Raw genomic sequence first — 17,022 nt, 5'->3', positions numbered from 1 at the left:
AGATCTTATCCGCTACAACTGGGGATATTATTTCTGAAGACAAACCTAATTCTCCTTCAAAATATTTACGATTACCATTTTCCAAATTAATTTTCATGGCGTCAACAACTTTGTGTGAAGGTTAAGGCAGTGCATTTAACATTTATTCCTTAAAAGTACAACAATGAGTGCCACCAGGTGATAAGTGCTACCAACAGAAAGGTGGATGCCATCTACAATCCTCCTATATGAACATTGTTGACATCATCTATGAAAGCATGGGATAATGGAATGAAGAGCTAAATCCAACAAATATGCAAAAACAAGAAAGCTAGATAATAATTAATTTGACATGTCCCGAGCCAAAGCCAAAGCTAGGTTGATTTCCTCATTAGCTTCAATATGATTGAAGAAAATATAACCTTCAAGAAGTCTACAACCCTTATTCACCAAGGCATCTACCACGGTTTTGACTTCTCTAAAACAATGTGATATAGTTTATGCTTCAAACACTAGTAATAAACTCCAGGACTCGTACTTAATACACCTAATTTTCCAGCTTGGAGCATCTAGCTTTTTAAGTGCAGAGATCATATACATAAAGTCCCCCTCTATGTTAAGATTCCTAACTCTTTATTTGATTGCCAATCTTCTCCCAAACACTAAAGCAAGAGCCTTCGCCCCGTTGTTAACATTATTTTGGGTTTCTTAAATGTGTAGAAAATTTGTATCTCTTAAGCTACCTCGGAAGTCAATTCTAATAGGGGGTAAATTGAGAAAATTAAGGTTGTTAGGCAATTTTTGATATCCCAACCAATGTGCCTTTGGTTGCATTTAGGACACTTGAGGTAAAGGTTAAAAGGGGTGTTTTAATTTTTTTGAGGGGTCGGATGGATGGTTTGTTACAAAGTGAAGGAAGAAAGAAGGATAAAAAGAGGGTTGCATATCTTTTTTATAGCTACGTAGCACACTCTTAGAGGTAAACCCTATTAATTTTATTTTGTTGATCTTCAATTTGTTAGTGTTATTAACAATCGCGTGGCTATTCAAAATTAATCTAAATACAAGTACTTAATTCTACAATGTTCCAACAACTAAATATATATTCAAATTCGATGAACATCATATATATATATATATTTGGATCAAAATTTCATGATAGTTTACTAGTGTATACATATAGAGAACTTCTTGTAATTAAGAAATTTTTTGTATTACTATATTGTGAAATTAGGAGAAGCTACAAAATAATTTCATTTATCCTAAAGACTAAAATAGGCATCATTAATCATGTTTATATCAATTTACTCGACTTCAAATGCTAAAGACAAAAATATATAGTGCACATGATTCATCTTAATAGGAATACATGGCATCAAGGTAATTTTTAAGGAAACACGTAACTGTCCCACTTTATAAGTCAAATAAAATTGAAACACGACACATAGTGTAATTCGGCAAAATATTTTTTACCAGATAGGCGGCGGCTAGGAAACGAAAAAGACCCGAGAACAGTGTAATGTCACATTAAACATAATTTAATTTAAATTCTCGATGATGACAAGGTGGAGACGTGAAAAGAAAGGTTTGTTTACGGCATTTTCGGGCTGCTCGCAGACCGATGGATAATGATTATTTAACATGTGTTTATATATCCTCATAATGAGTATTTAACATGTTTTTATATAGAGCCATGTACCATGTGCTTGTAAGCTCCATCCATTCTCTATATATGCATAGTTATTGTAGGGGCAAATTCAATATAGCTAATTCCTTGTAAGTCTGTCCATACATTCTTCCAATTCTTGCAATCGATGTCGAATCAGGAGCTTCTTCCAATCGATGTCTCGGGGGACGTGGGTGCTAGAATCCTGAGTGTCGATGGAGGAGGAGTACGGGGTCTTATTCCTGTGCAATTGCTCAAATTCTTAGAGAAGCAGTTGCAGGTACAGTTTATAAATTGTATTCTTTAGCTGCACAATTCATATAGTTTTATTTGCACAAATGTATTACTTACTGAAATGCTTCGTTTTTATCAGAAATTGGATGGGGAAGATGCCAGACTAGCAGATTATTTCAATATAATGGCAGGTACCAGCACTGGAGGTCTCATCACCACAATGTTAGCCACTCCAGACCCGAATGACCACAAACACAATCGTCCTTTTAGTACCCAGAAAATTGAAGATTTCTACTTGAAGAATGCGAGTTTGATATTTCCTCAACCAAGGTTAGTAGCAAGTGATTGCAATATTTGTGGTAAAATTCTCTAGCACCAAATATTTGTTGTGTTTACGCAAAACTTCTCGTGTTGTTGGACTTGTAGCAAATGGAATATTTTTCACGGCATTTTTGGTCCCAAATACAATGGCAAACATCTGGTCGATATCTTAGAACAAGAGAAATTTCACGAAAGACGGCTGTGTGATACGGCTACTAACCTGGTGATACCCACCTTCGATATCAAGACGCAGTTTCCTACAATTTTCGCCAGTCATGAGGTATTTCATTTTATTTTATAGGATGATCTTGAGTTATGAAGATGAAGAATAGACGAGGATGATTCTTACGATGATATGTGCAGGCGAAAGTAGATCCGCTGAAGAATCCACATCTAATGGACGTATGCCTCTCCACAACTGCAGCTCCTACCTATTTTCCATCTCACCAGTTTACAACAAATTCCAATGACGGAAAGACCCAAGTTTTTAACTTAGTAGATGGAGGAGTAGCGGCTAATAATCCTGTAATGCCTGCTTGTATTATGAGTAGAGATTTTGATCAGATTTTTATTTCACATCAATAAACTATTATAAGGGTCTCACAACAATTTTCTAATTATGCAGACCTTGATAGCAATGAACTTAGTCACTCGAGCAGTTCATCAGGATACAAGAATAGTCGACAAAAAGGTATTGTATTGTATCGTATTTTGATACTATTTAGAATAAACATCTCATATAAAACGAATGCTTGATGCTGGGAAATATTAATTAGAAGCTCAACTATGTTAACCAGAGGTTGTTATTTACAGGTGCACCTTGACCACTTTATTGTACTTTCTCTTGGAACGGGATTAGAAGAGGGTATTGAATGGGACGCAAAAAAGGCTGCCACATGGGGAAGCTTGAAGTGGATTACTCACGATGGAAGAACGCCTCTCATAGAATCTATCATGAATGCAAGTTCAGACATGGTCAACATTCATACAGCTTTGATGCTCCATCATGTCAAAGAAAACTATCTTAGAATCCAGGTCTTTTTCATAGTTTCCAATAATGTTCCTTGAAACGATAAGGCCTCTAGATCTATAATTCTACAGACCATGTTTCTGCTATAATTTTTTGTATGGTTAACATGTGGGCTTTCATACTGTAGGAATGGCAACTAAAAGGAAGCGAAGCAAAGATGGACCTCAGTACGGACGAGAACCTGAGGAATCTTGTGAAGAAAGGCCAGGAACTATTGGATAAGCCTGTTAGAAGTTTAAATTTGGAGACTGGGCGTCCTGAGACAGTGAAGAACGACTGCACAAACAGGATGGCATTGACTAAGTATCTCCTATAACTCTCTAACTCTTCCTTGTATTTTCAGATCCTAGTTTCCTATCCTTTTGTTCTCACCATAACTATCATTTCCACTTGCCAGAATGGCTGAACGACTCTCCAAGGAGAAGAAGTTGAGGGATAAACGGAGCGCATCTTCTGCACTTTCTATGAATGGCCATAGTGTTGGAATAAACATCTGAACTTCTTTCTTCCATTCCAATCACACCTTACGCTAGAATTTTGTGTATAATTTTTAATTAAAAAACATATCAGGGTGTTGGTGAGCCACACAGCTGATTTGTGTAATGGTAAACACAGCAATTCAAGATTTAGCTGTGTTTTTGCCAACTAATAGATGCCATTTCATTCTTTTTTTTTTTATAGCTAAATTATTATTTTATGTTCTCCAAATATTAATAGCATTGCAGTTGTGGACAACAAGGCAATGTAAGTTTTATATTCGTTCCAAAAGTGCTTGGAGTGGATGCATAAACGTTCCCTACAGCACTTAGTTGGGCCTCTTCAAGGAATTGTCTTATTATTGTATTCTTTACTGATAACACTGTATTCGGGGAATGGTTTGTATTATCGTTGGATTAAAAAATATAGATGTTATTATGATATTTGTTTGGTTTTTAATAGTATTTTTAATTATAGAAGGTTTGAAGTCAGTATTATTTGGATGCCTAAAACATTTAATACTTGATCAATCAATTATGATAAGAAATCAAAAATTGAGGGTATCCAGTCTTATCCTTATTATGTTCATTCAACTAGTTTTATAAATAATAGATTCATTTAAAACAATTCAAATTTGAAAAAAAAAAAATTTAAATTTCTTATTTTATCCAAATTTTTTAATCAACAGAAAGCTTAAAGTCAATCACTTAACATCAGATCATTCATGTTCAGTCCGCAGTGGAGAGCTATTAAATAGTGATGATTCCCCTCTACCATCTTGGAAACATATTTGTGTGCTTGCAAATTCCTTTCGTAAAATCTCGGAAGCAAAGTGGCGGGAACAGCAATAATGTGGAGAAATATTTCGAGATGAGAATGTTAAGAAAACAGAAAAAAATTAAGCTTACAGCAGATTAAACAGAAAATACAAATTGCATAGAGATAACGAATCACATAATGAAGTAGTTGAGGGATAAACACAGCGCATCTTCTGTACTTTCTGTGAATGACCATTCCACTGGCCATGGTGTTGGAATAAACATCTGAACTTCTTTCTTCCATTCCAGTCACACCTTATGCTAGAATTTTTGTGTAGAGCTTTTAATAAAAAAACATTTCAGGGTTTTGGTGAGCCACACAGCTAATGTGTGCTTAAATATTCCTTTCATAAAATCTGGGAAGCAATGTGGCCGGAGCAATAATAATGGGCTGAAATATTTCAAGATGAGAATGTTAAGCAAACAAAAAAATTTAAACTTACAGCAGATTAAACAGAAAATACAAATTGCATAGAGATAACGAATCACATAACGAAATTAAAGTATCAATTGTCCCTGCAATGATGTCGGTTATGAATAAAATTTGACAAGGGTAAAGATCACATAAAAAATAATTATACATTCCCTTTAGTGGATTTGCACAAATCATTCCAACTTGACCATTCAAAGAGCAGATGAAAAAAGGTCTTTTTGACACCAATGGTACTCTGAACTGAAGGCCTTTATCATGTCTTGTCAAATTTAGCACTTTCCTAGCTTCTCTTAAAAAAATTATCATCACAAGGGTGACTACCACTCAAATTAATAACAGCCAAGGATCTTTCCAATATATCCTTCACATTTAAAACTAGTAGATATTAGTCCTGTTTTTAAACAATGGTAAATAACATGTTGGCATGACACTTAAGTCATGGAGCTTCTCTGATAAAAGTTGTTTATGCCTTTCTAAGATCCACAAAGCAATAGTATAGGCTTTTGATTAACAGATCTTTAATTTTTCAATGATTGTTTAATGTATTAACAACTATTAGTGGTTTGAAATTTGAGATTGTCTGCCCTCCTCCAAATAATTTAAATTTATTGAAGCGAGGGAGAATTATAGAAGCCAACCTTCAAAAATCAGTCTCTAATTCTCCTCTAAAACAATGCCAAACCTATATATAAGCTGTCTATTAGTTTGCCCCAATCTCCTTGGATTTGAGCTATCTCGAAGTGAAACAAAAAGATAGATCATTGAGCATCTAAAATTATCTTGTTAGAGTCAAGGAACACTGAGAGGGCGGGGGTTAATCAGTGTTATACCAGAAATCAAATTAACAAAATTATTCTTTATTCACCGGTTAGCGATCTATAACACTAAATAACATAAGCAAGCAATGAATAAACCACAGATCCACAACACCGAAATTTTACATGGAAACCCGGAGAGGAAAAAACATGGTGGGGCTGGAACCCACAATATTCATATACCATGGACAAGAGTACATAAATATTACATAGATGGGGAATGCACTTGCATTCAGGGTCACTGCATAGAGCTCACTACTCAATTAAAATGACCCAGAAGGCTAAAACCTTTAGGGAAGTCTGACTGGCTTATAATTTGATTACAATGAGGAAATACAATTAAAGAACTCTGAAATGGCATCTAACAATGCAAAAATGAGTTCTGGTTAAGCACAATATCTTTGACTATACTCGCTCTACAATATTCTCTGTTTCTGTCTCAGTCAACTACTGCATCACCTAGGAATCAAATGTGCACATGAAACTACGTTCAATCACACCAAAACGGATCGCCACAATAGGAATACTCTAAAAACCAATCACCAACTCAATCTTATATATCCGGTCATATCAAAAATAATCTCCTCCAAATCGGCTTCCAGAAATGTAATGTGTAGTCACATGCCGGCTTGACCGGAGCCAAAAATATAAGTTCAAATCATCAAAAGAGTAATAAAATGATGTTTCTAAATTGGCCCAATCAACAAGAACATGATTAAATGCACCGTAATTACCGGAAAACTTCCAGACCCAAAAGTGCTCTATGCTACCTAAAATACTGGTTAACACATGCTTCCGGATAGGGAGAATTGCAATCACCAGATTGGATTTCCATGAGGACTTGCCATCACTGAAAACCCTAAACCAATAATCAAGCATCAAAAATTACCGAATGAGTGTCAATTGCCAACAATATCCCCCTTTGGCATTGATGGCAACACTTGTGAAAAATGACTAAGTGTTGAGCACTGAACACCGGTTCAAAAGAATTAAAATAATCTCTAAGGCTCCCTTTTAGACAAAGAATTCCACTCTCCAATATTGTACATTTTTCATCATCTTTCTCCTCCTTTGACAACAATGCCAAAGATGAGGTGTTGTCCAAAACAGAGATACTTATAAATACTTGAAGATATCAGCATAAGTAGTTTTCAAAAATCCTAGCTGAGTATCTCACCTAGTCTTCAAATTGTCCAAAACTGTGATAAATGCACTAAATACAATGCCATGAATTTTGAACTCTCTCAGATTAGATGGTATAGGACGGGTCATCTCCTTCATACAATCCACCTTATTGTTTAATATGGTGTCCAACCAGGAGGCAATCAAGTTCTGAAGTTCACCTACTTTTCTCAAAATTTTCTCCTTGCCCGCTTGAAGGCTTGAGATTTGATCATTTAGGGCTATAATCTGCCCTTCAATACTTCTGGTTAGAGTTGCATTAGGATCAAAGGACTGAGAAATGCCAACAAGCTTTCCTTGGCAAACACCTCTTTGCTTATCAATATCTACAATGAACAAGTAAAATTAGGCAAGATTTGTACAATTTTCTGGCTTCTGACAATGTGTCAGAAATAATCTACAGTCTCTCATTTATTCTGACTCTATCATCTTCAATCATTTTCCAGAATATTTGCTTCCTAACATCCTTGAATTTATTCAAAACTTTATGTGTAGTTGTCTTCTCCAAAGAATCAAAATTGCTATTTACACTAATCAATTGTAACAATCTACCGGAGGGGCTGTTATTTGAATCTAACTATACATTAGGGTCCACCTTCTGTAAAACATCTATAGACATCAAAGTTAGTCTTTTATCTTCAATTTCTGACTTCACTTGATCTTGGCTAGCTTGGGCTTGTACTGGCAAGCATGAGCTTTTTTACAGGTGACATCTTTCCAAGATCAACAAAACCATCAAGATAAATAGAAATCTGAGGCGGGGTACTTGTAATTGGAGGAGTGAAAATTGCCAAATTAGCTATGCCTTTGCCTTTGTCAACCTTAGCTTCTATTGTCTCAACATCCTTCTTCTCTCCCTTATCCCCTTTATCTATTGCATAGGTGTTGTCATTTGGTACAGTATCAACTTGTTGGATTTTCGGGGCTGCAAAGCTATCTACCACTGAAGGACCATCAAGAGTCTCAACATTAAGTGGAGTAATATCCTAGTCTTCCAGATGATCCTCAAACTGAGTTTCAACCTTTTGACTTCTGAAAACACTTTGCTTCTCTTCCAGATAAAATGACTTGAATGCATCCTTGTATAGTGAGTCATCCTGAATTATCTTTTTCCATATATCCTTTGTTTCTTTCCTCACCTCCTCCACATTTTCGATCATCAATTTTTTAATCCTATTTTTACTTCTAAATTCCTTCTTCTTTGCCTCTTCAATGAGTCTCTTGACTTCATCATGAGTAATGCAAGTATAGACATTTACAAGTTCTCTTTCCTTCATCTCCCTATCAATCTTACTTGTAGTCATTCTTCTTGCATCAATTAGATTATACAAATTTTTGGAATGGTCTTTTTCTAATTCAATCAATGTCTTACTAAAGTTGTGTAAATATAGTACAATTGCTTCTTCAACTTTTCTCTTATCACGTTCATCAAAATTCTCAAAGTATGCTCCAAGATTCTTTAAATTGTCATCCACTATTATTTCATCTATCAACTGATATGTTGATAGTGGAGTAACAATTATGTACTTACCTTATATGTTGCCAGACTCAAGGTCTCTGTCGAGTTGACTTTTGACTTGCCTACCTCTTTTGGATCTTCTGGTAGGAGCAGGATCAGATTTTACTTTCTTGGATTGTTGGGCTCCACTGGTCTATAGCTTCCTCACCACTCTCACAAATTCTCCTTTCTTTTTCACCTTTCCTGCTTCCTCCTCAGATTCAGTTTCCGAGGCTACTAGAGATACTGCAACATAGGTTCTTTTAGGCTTCTGCTTTTTCTTCAATACACCCTTTATGGATGGGCTAGATTTTGCAGGCTGGGCTACCAAAGCAGGAGCAGAATTAGTCTCTTTCTACACATGACTTTCCCTTGCTTTCTTCACCACCTCCCAGGTGAAACCCATCTAAACTACCACTTCCTCTACCATCTTAGTAACTTTTCTTTTTAAGGTAGGAGTAGTGAATTGCATGTGCAAATTGAGGTCTTTCCCTTTGAAAGTACCAAATTTTCCTTCCTTTGGATCCACTAGTTAACTCAATAGATGTTGGGCATATGCCTCAAGTGTAACAGAATCAACTTCATATCCCATGGGCATGATCCATACTACTCCATTTCTTCTATTAGACATTGATCCTTATCGATCATGAAACAAATGCTTTGCTCATATTTTTCAACCACCTCCTTTGGGATCCTTTCTTTGTTCTTCATTGCAGCTTGGAAGGTTTTCAAATATCCCTAGAGAGAAGATATCCTCATTGTTGCATCTCAAACACCCCATAATCCTTCTTTGATATACATAGCTATTGGTCTATCATAGGCCCATTGGACCTTACCTTTTATACTGAGTATCTCATTCAATAAGTACAAGGCTAGACAAATAAGAAGTGTACCATATTTAAATGTGTGCTTTTTGTCTTGTTTGACCTTCTTTAGATTGCTCAATAATTCATTCAGGAGGGCAGTGCACAAGCCATATCTTTTGTCATCCTTAAGCATCTGGTTAATGAGGTAGTAACAATGCCCCTAAATTTGGAAGTAACAATGCCCCTAAATTTGGCTATTATAGCAGGGTTTTTACTATTGGGAAACTTAGAACTAGAGTGAGGCATAATCTACTCTACAAAATTAGAGGGGGTACAATAAGGTAAATATCCAGATTCGGATCAGAGGTAGACCCGGCCGCAATGGAAGGGACCCCAATAGAGGGGGATAAAGGAAAGTAGAAACTATACACACTCCATATACCACCATCGTGGAGAGGGGGTTTGCCCTTTTTCATGGATTTACAAATAGATTGAGAAAAATAGGACATAACCCAGAAGGGGAAATTCATTCATACCCAATACTAGAGATGATAGCATCGAAAAAGTCTACATATGGAAGCTTCTTTTCTTACCGTCCAAGGTGAAGTAATTCATTACCATCAAAGCCACATCCTTCCTAATGTAGAGGAGATCGTCCCTGTTGTAGCCACTTTGTTGCTTGGAAACTCCCTCTCTCCGTTCAAAAAGCTAATCAAAGTCATTCTCATAATTCCCTTTGGGATTCTTTGGGAAGGACACATCGTCAAGGTCCAACCTTGTCACCTTCCTAGAAGTCCTTGTCAAAACCACAAAAGTAACACTGCCATTGTTCACGTTTCTATTGTCCCAAGCATTAACAAAATTAGGAGAGAGCTTAGACTCATGGCTAGTCATCCATTCAACATAGTTATATAGGTTCCTTTTAATCACCCTATCCCACGCCTCCTCATTATTTTTGAATTTGGAGCAATTGTCAGGTTCAGTCTAAATCAAATAGCCACCCATAGTTCAAAGATATAAAACCAAGTTGAGGAACTGGCAAGCTTGGGGAATATAGTGGTAGGTATTACCATCAATGATTTTTAAATCTCACCAACTTAACCAACAAGGAAAGGAAATGGCAAGGTGGAAAAGTTCAAAAAATCCAACTTTGAGATTATGCATCATTAATTGATGAGTCCTTCAAGATCATGGCACGAGCCTCCACCAATATTTTGTGCAAGTGGATGCATATTTTAAAATTATTAACATGCGCGCCCATCCCCTACAACTTATCTTCCACACAGTTGCCTTCCCATCTCATGTCACAAAACCTGACGTCTCCCAGAAAGGGAAGGAGCTCGTGACACTTGGCAATGAGAGAATTAATTTTCCAATCCGGTTTTGTTTCCTTTCTAAGCATCATGATGGTATTTCTTAAGTCACCTTCAATAATGGCACACTTAAGTCCCTCTTTCCAGGCCATGATCAACCCATAATAAACAACTGCCACTTTAGCCATATTGTTGCAACTAAATTTTTGAAGTGTTTATGGATTTGTAGATCCCTAAATGTGGTTTGTTATTATGGTAAATTCCTATATCTCTTTTTTACGAAAAAACCAACGAAACGTGAGTCATGTGAGACACAAACAACACTTTATCACGAAAACGTAAAGTATTAAAATTTGGGGTTATTAAAAAATAATTATTTGGCAGCATTTAAAACATATATAGAAGGCCCAAACCTATACAAGTGAGATACACAAATGGCCATAAACATATATAATTTCAAGAAAAGCGCAAGCTAAGAGTGTCAAATTAAAATAGATTTTTTAATATCTCTTGCTTACCAAAAACCAACGAAATCTAAGCCATGTGAGACCAAAAAAATGCTTTTTCATGAAAATATGAAGTATTAAAAATTGAGGTTATTCTCCCCAACCTGATCGACGAGAGACTTGTCCCTAGAAAGTTTTGTTCATCAAATCTGAGAAGACACGGACTCATCAGTATCTTTACTGAGTAAGCTTTTCTTTTGAGAAGGTGATTAATGACATAAAAGACATCTAAGATCTTATCTGCCGCAACTGGGGATATTATTTATGAAGACAAACCTAATTCTCCTTCAAAATATTTATGATTACCATTTTCCAAATTAATTTTCATGGTGTCAACAACTTTGTGTGAAGGTTAAGGCAGTGCATTTAACATTTATTCCTTAAAACTACAACAATGAGTGCCACCAGGTGATAAGTGCTCCCAACAGAAAGGTGGATGCCATCTACAATCCTCCTATATGAACATTGTTGACATCATCTATGAAAGCACGGGATAATGGAATCAAGAGAAAAATCCAACAAATCTCCAAAAACAAGAAAGCTAGATAATAATTAATTTGACATGTCCCGAGCCAAAGCCAAAGCTAGGTCGATTTCCTCATTAGCTTCAATATGATTGAAGAAAATATAACCTTCAAGAAGTCTACAACCCTTATTCACCAAGGCATCTACCACGGTTTTGACTTCTATAAAATAATGTGATATAGTTTATGCTTCAAACACTAGTAATAAACTCTAGGACTCGTACTTAATACACCTAATTTTCCAGCTTGGAGCGTCTAGCTTTTTGAGTGCAAAGATCATATACATAAAGTCCCCCTCTATGTTAAGATTCCTAACTCTGTATTTGATTGCCAATCTTCTCCCAAACACTAAATCAAGAGCCTTCGCCCCGTTGTTAACATTATTTTGGGTTTCTTAAATGTGTAGAAAATTTGTATCTCTTAAGCTACCTCGGAAGTCAATTTTAATAGGGGGTAAATTGAGAAAATTAAGGTTGTTAGGCAATTTTCGATATCCCAACCAATGTGCCTTTGGTTGCATTTAGGACACTTGAGGTAAAGGTTAAATGGGGTGTTTTAATTTTTTTGAGGGGTTGGATGGATGGTTTGTTACAAAGTGAAGGAAGAAAGAAGGATAAAAAGAGGGTTGCATACCTTTTTTATAGCTACGCAGCACACTCTTAGAGGTAAACCCTATTAATTTTATTTTGTTGATCTTCAATTTATTAGTTCTATTAACAATCGTGTGGCTATTCAAAATTAATCTAAATACAAGTACTTAATTCTACAATGTTCCAACAACTAAATGTATATTTAAATTCGATGAACATCATATATATATATATATATATATATATATATATATATATATATATATATTTCTTGCAAGTGGATGCATATTTTAAAATTATTAACATGCACGCCCATCCCCTACAACTTATCTTCCACACAGTTGCCTTCCCATCTCATGTCATAAAACCTGACGTCTCCCAGAAAGGGAAGGAGCTCGTGACACTTGGCAATGAGAGAATTAATTTTCCAATCCGGTTTTGTTTCCTTTCTAAGCATCGTGATGGTATTTCTTAAGTCACCTTCAATAATGGCACACTTAAATCCCTTTTTCCTGGCCATGATCAACCCATAATAAACAACTGCCACTTTAGCCATATTGTTGCAACTCAATTTTTGAATTGTTTGTGGAATTGTAGATCCCTATAGGTGGTTTGTTATTATGGTAGATTCCTATATCTCTTTTTTACGAAAAAACCAACAAAACGTGAGTCATGTGAGACACAAACAACACTTTATCACGAAAACGTAAAGTATTAAAATTTGGGGTTATTAAAAAATAATTATTTGGCAGTATTTAAAACATATATAGAAGGCCCAAACCTATACGAGTGAGATACACAAATGGCCATAAACATATTTAATTTCAAGAAAAGGGCAAGCTAAGAGTGTCAAATTAAAATAGATTTTTTAATATCTCTTGCTTCCCAAAAACCAACGAAATCTAAGCCATGTGAGACCAAAAAAATGCTCTTTCATGAAAATATGAAGTATTAAAAATTGAGGTTATTCTCCCCAACCTGATCGACGAGAGACTTGTCCCTAGAAAGTTTTGTTCATCAAATCTGAGAAGACACGGACCCATCAGTATCTTTACTGAGTAAGCTTTTCTCTTGAGAAGGTGATTAATGACATAAAAGACATCTGAGCTCTTATCCGCCGCGACTGGGGATATTATTTATGAAGACAAACCTAATTCTCCTTCAAAATATTTATGATTACCATTTTCCAAATTAATTTATATGGCGTCAACAACTTTGTGTGAAGGTTAAGGCAGTGCATTTAACATTTATTCCTTAAAAGTACAACAATGAGTGCCACGAGGTGATAAGTGCTCCCAATAGAAAGGTGGATGCCATCTACAATCCTCCTATATGAACATTGTTGACATCATCTATGAAAGCACGGGATAATGGAATGAAGAGCAAAATCCAACAAATCTACAAAAACAAGAAAGCTAGATAATAATTAATTTGACATGTCCCGAGCCAAAGCCAAAGCTAGGTCGATTTCCTCATTAGCTTCAATATGATTGAAGAAAATATAACCTTCAAGAAGTCTACAACCCTTATTCACCAAGGCATCTACCACGGTTTTGACTTCTCTAAAATAATGTGATATAGTTTATGCTTCAAACACTAGTAATAAACTCTAGGACTCGTACTTAATACACCTAATTTTCCAGCTTGGAGCGTCTAGCTTTTTAAGTGCAAAGATCATATACATAAAGTCCCCCTCCATGTTAAGATACCTAACTCTGTATTTGATTGCCAATCTTCTCCCAAACACTAAAGCAAGAGCCTTCGCCCCGTTGTTAACATTATTTTGGGTTTCTTAAATGTGTAGAAAATTTGTATCTCTTAAGCTACCTTGGAAGTCAATTCTAATAGGGGGTAAATTGAGAAAATTAAGGTTGTTAGGCAATTTTTGATATCCCAACCAATGTGCCTTTGGTTGCATTTAGGACACTTGAGGTAAAGGTTAAAAGGGGTGTTTTAATTTTTTTGAGGGGTCGGATGGATGGTTTGTTACAAAGTGAAGGAAGAAAGAAGGATAAAAAGAGGGTTGCATACCTTTTTTATAGCTACGCAGCACACTCTTAGAGGTAAACCCTATTAATTTTATTTTGTTGATCTTCAATTTATTAGTTCTATTAACAATCGTGTGGCTATTCAAAATTAATCTAAATACAAGTACTTAATTCTACAGTGTTCCAACAACTAAATGTATATTTAAATTCGATGATCATCATATATATATATATATATATATTTCATTCAAGTGGATGCATATTTTAAAATTATTAACATGTGCGCCCATCCCCTACAACTTATCTTCCACACAGTTGCCTTCCCATCTCATGTCACAAAACCTGACATCTCCCAGAAAGGGAAGGAGCTTGTGACACTTGGCAATGAGAGAATTAATTTTCAAATCTAGTTTTGTTTCCTTTCTAAGCATCGTGATGGTATTTCTTAAGTCACCTTCAATAATGGCACACTTAAGTCCCTTTTTCCTGGCCATGATCAACCCATAATAAACAACTGCCACTTTAGCCATATTGTTGCAAGTCAATTTTTGAAGTGTTTGTGGAATTGTAGATCCCTATAGGTTGTTTGTTATTACGGTAGATTCCTATATCTCTTTTTTATGAAAAAACCAATGAAACCTGAGTCATGTGAGACACAAACAACACTTTATCATGAAAACGTAAAGAATTAAAATTTGGGGTTATTAAAAAATAATTATTTGGCAGCATTTAAAACATATATAGAAGGCCCAAACCTATACGAGTGAGATACACAAATGGCCATAAACATATATAATTTCAAGAAAAGGGCAAGCTAAGAGTGTCAAATTAAAATAGATTTATTAATATCTCTTGCTTCCCAAAAACCAACGAAATCTAAGCCATGTGAGACCAAAAAAATTCTTTTTCATGAAAATATGAAGTATTAAAAATTGAGGTTATTCTCCCCAACCTGATCGACGAGAGACTTGTCCCTAGAAATTTTTGTTCATCAAATCTGAGAAGACACAGACCCATCAGTATCTTTAATGAGTAAGCTTTTCTTTTGAGAATGTGATTAATGACATAAAAGACATCTGAGATCTTATCCGCTGCATATGGGGATATTATTTATGAAGGCAAACCTAATTCTCCTTCAAAATATTTATGATTACCATTTTCCAAATTAATTTTCATGGCGTCAACAACTTTGTGTGAAGGTTAAGGCAGTGCATTTAACATTTATTCCTTAAGACTACAACAATGAGTGCCACCAGGTGATAAGTGCTCCCAACAGAAAGGTGGATGCCATCTACAATCCTCCTATATGAACATTGTTGACATCATCTATGAAAGCATAGCATAATGGAATGAAGAGCAAAATCCAACAAATCTGCAAAAACAAGAGAGCTAGATAATAATTAATTTGACATGTCCCAAGCCAAAGCCAAAGCTAGGTTGATTTCCTCATTAGCTTCAATATGATTGAAGAAAATATAACCTTCAAGAAGTCTACAACCCTTATTCACCAAGGCATCTACCACGGTTTTGACTTCTCTAAAATAATGTGATATAGTTTATGCTTCAAACACTAGTAATAAACTCCAAGACTCGTACTTAATACACCTAATTTTCCAGCTTGGAGCGTCTAGCTTTTTAAGTGCAAAGATCATATACATAAAGTCCCCCTCTATGTTAAGATTCCTAACTCTGTATTTGATTGCCAATCTTCTCCCAAACACTAAAGCAAGAGCCTTCGCCCCGTTGTTAACATTATTTTGGGTTTCTTAAATGTGTAGAAAATTTGTATCTCTTAAGCTACCTCGGAAGTCAATTCTAATAGGGGGTAAATTGAGAAAATTAAGGTTGTTAGGCAATTTTCGATATCCCAACCAATGTGCCTTTGGTTGCATTTAGGACACTTGAGGTAAAGGTTAAAAGGGGTGTTTTAATTTTTTGGAGGGGTCGGATGGATGGTTTATTACAAAGTGAAGGAAGAAAGAAGGATAAAAAGAGGGTTGCATGCCTTTTTTATAGCTACGCAGCACACTCTTAGAGGTAAACCCTATTAATTTTATTTTGTTGATCTTCAATTTGTTAGTTCTATTAACAATCGTGTGGCTATTCAAAATTAATCTAAATAAAAGTACTTAATTCTACAATGTTCCAACAACTAAATGTATATTCAAATTCGATGAACATCATATATATATATATATAGAGTTGGATCAAAATTTCATGATAGTTTACTAGTGTATACATATAGAGAACTTCTTGTAAATAAAAATTTTCTTGTATTACTATATTGTGAAATTAGGAGAAGCTACAAAATAATTTCATTTATCCTAAAGACTAAAATAGGCATCATTAATCATGTTTATATCAATTTACTCGACTTCAAATGCTAAAGACTAAAATATATAGTGCGCATGATTCATCTTAATAGGAATACATGGCATCAAGGTAATTTTTAAGGAAACACGTAACTGTCCCACTTTATCCGTCAAATAAAATTGAAACACGACACATCGTGTAATTCGGCAAAATATTTTTTACCAGATAGCCGACGGCTAGGAAACGAAAAAGACCCGAGAACAGTGTAATGTCACATTAAACATACGTTAATTTAAATTCTCGATGATGATAAGGTGGAGACGTGAAAAGAAAGGTTTGTTTATGGCATTTTCGGGCCGCTCGCAGACCGATGGATAATGATTATTTAACATGTTTTTATATAGAGCCATGTACCATGTGCTCGTAAGCTCCATCTATCCTCTATATATGCATAGTTATTGTAGGGGCAAATTCAATATAGCTAATTCCTTGTAAGTCTGTCCATACATTCTTCCAATTCTTGCAATCG

General features: G+C 35.3%; 1 protein-coding gene across 1 annotated transcript; it reads left to right on the top strand.

Annotated features, from left to right (window-relative positions):
• Window positions 1-1,790: 1,790 nt before the first annotated feature.
• On the top strand, window positions 1,791-3,727 carry LOC131051957 (patatin-like protein 2). Its single transcript, XM_057986557.2, has 8 exons — window positions 1,791-1,925; window positions 2,019-2,209; window positions 2,306-2,480; window positions 2,564-2,725; window positions 2,826-2,891; window positions 3,014-3,235; window positions 3,358-3,533; window positions 3,628-3,727. Exons 1-8 carry the CDS (start codon window positions 1,794-1,796, stop codon window positions 3,725-3,727), a joined length of 1,224 nt encoding a protein of 407 aa, XP_057842540.2. The 5' UTR covers window positions 1,791-1,793.
• The last annotated feature ends 13,295 nt before the right edge of the window (window positions 3,728-17,022 follow it).

Source organism: Cryptomeria japonica, unplaced genomic scaffold (genome assembly GCF_030272615.1).
Source record: "Cryptomeria japonica unplaced genomic scaffold, Sugi_1.0 HiC_scaffold_135, whole genome shotgun sequence".
NCBI classification, from domain to species: domain Eukaryota; kingdom Viridiplantae; phylum Streptophyta; class Pinopsida; order Cupressales; family Cupressaceae; genus Cryptomeria; species Cryptomeria japonica.
Note: the sequence above shows the minus strand (reverse complement) of the source record. Positions and strands in the feature narration are given on the sequence as shown.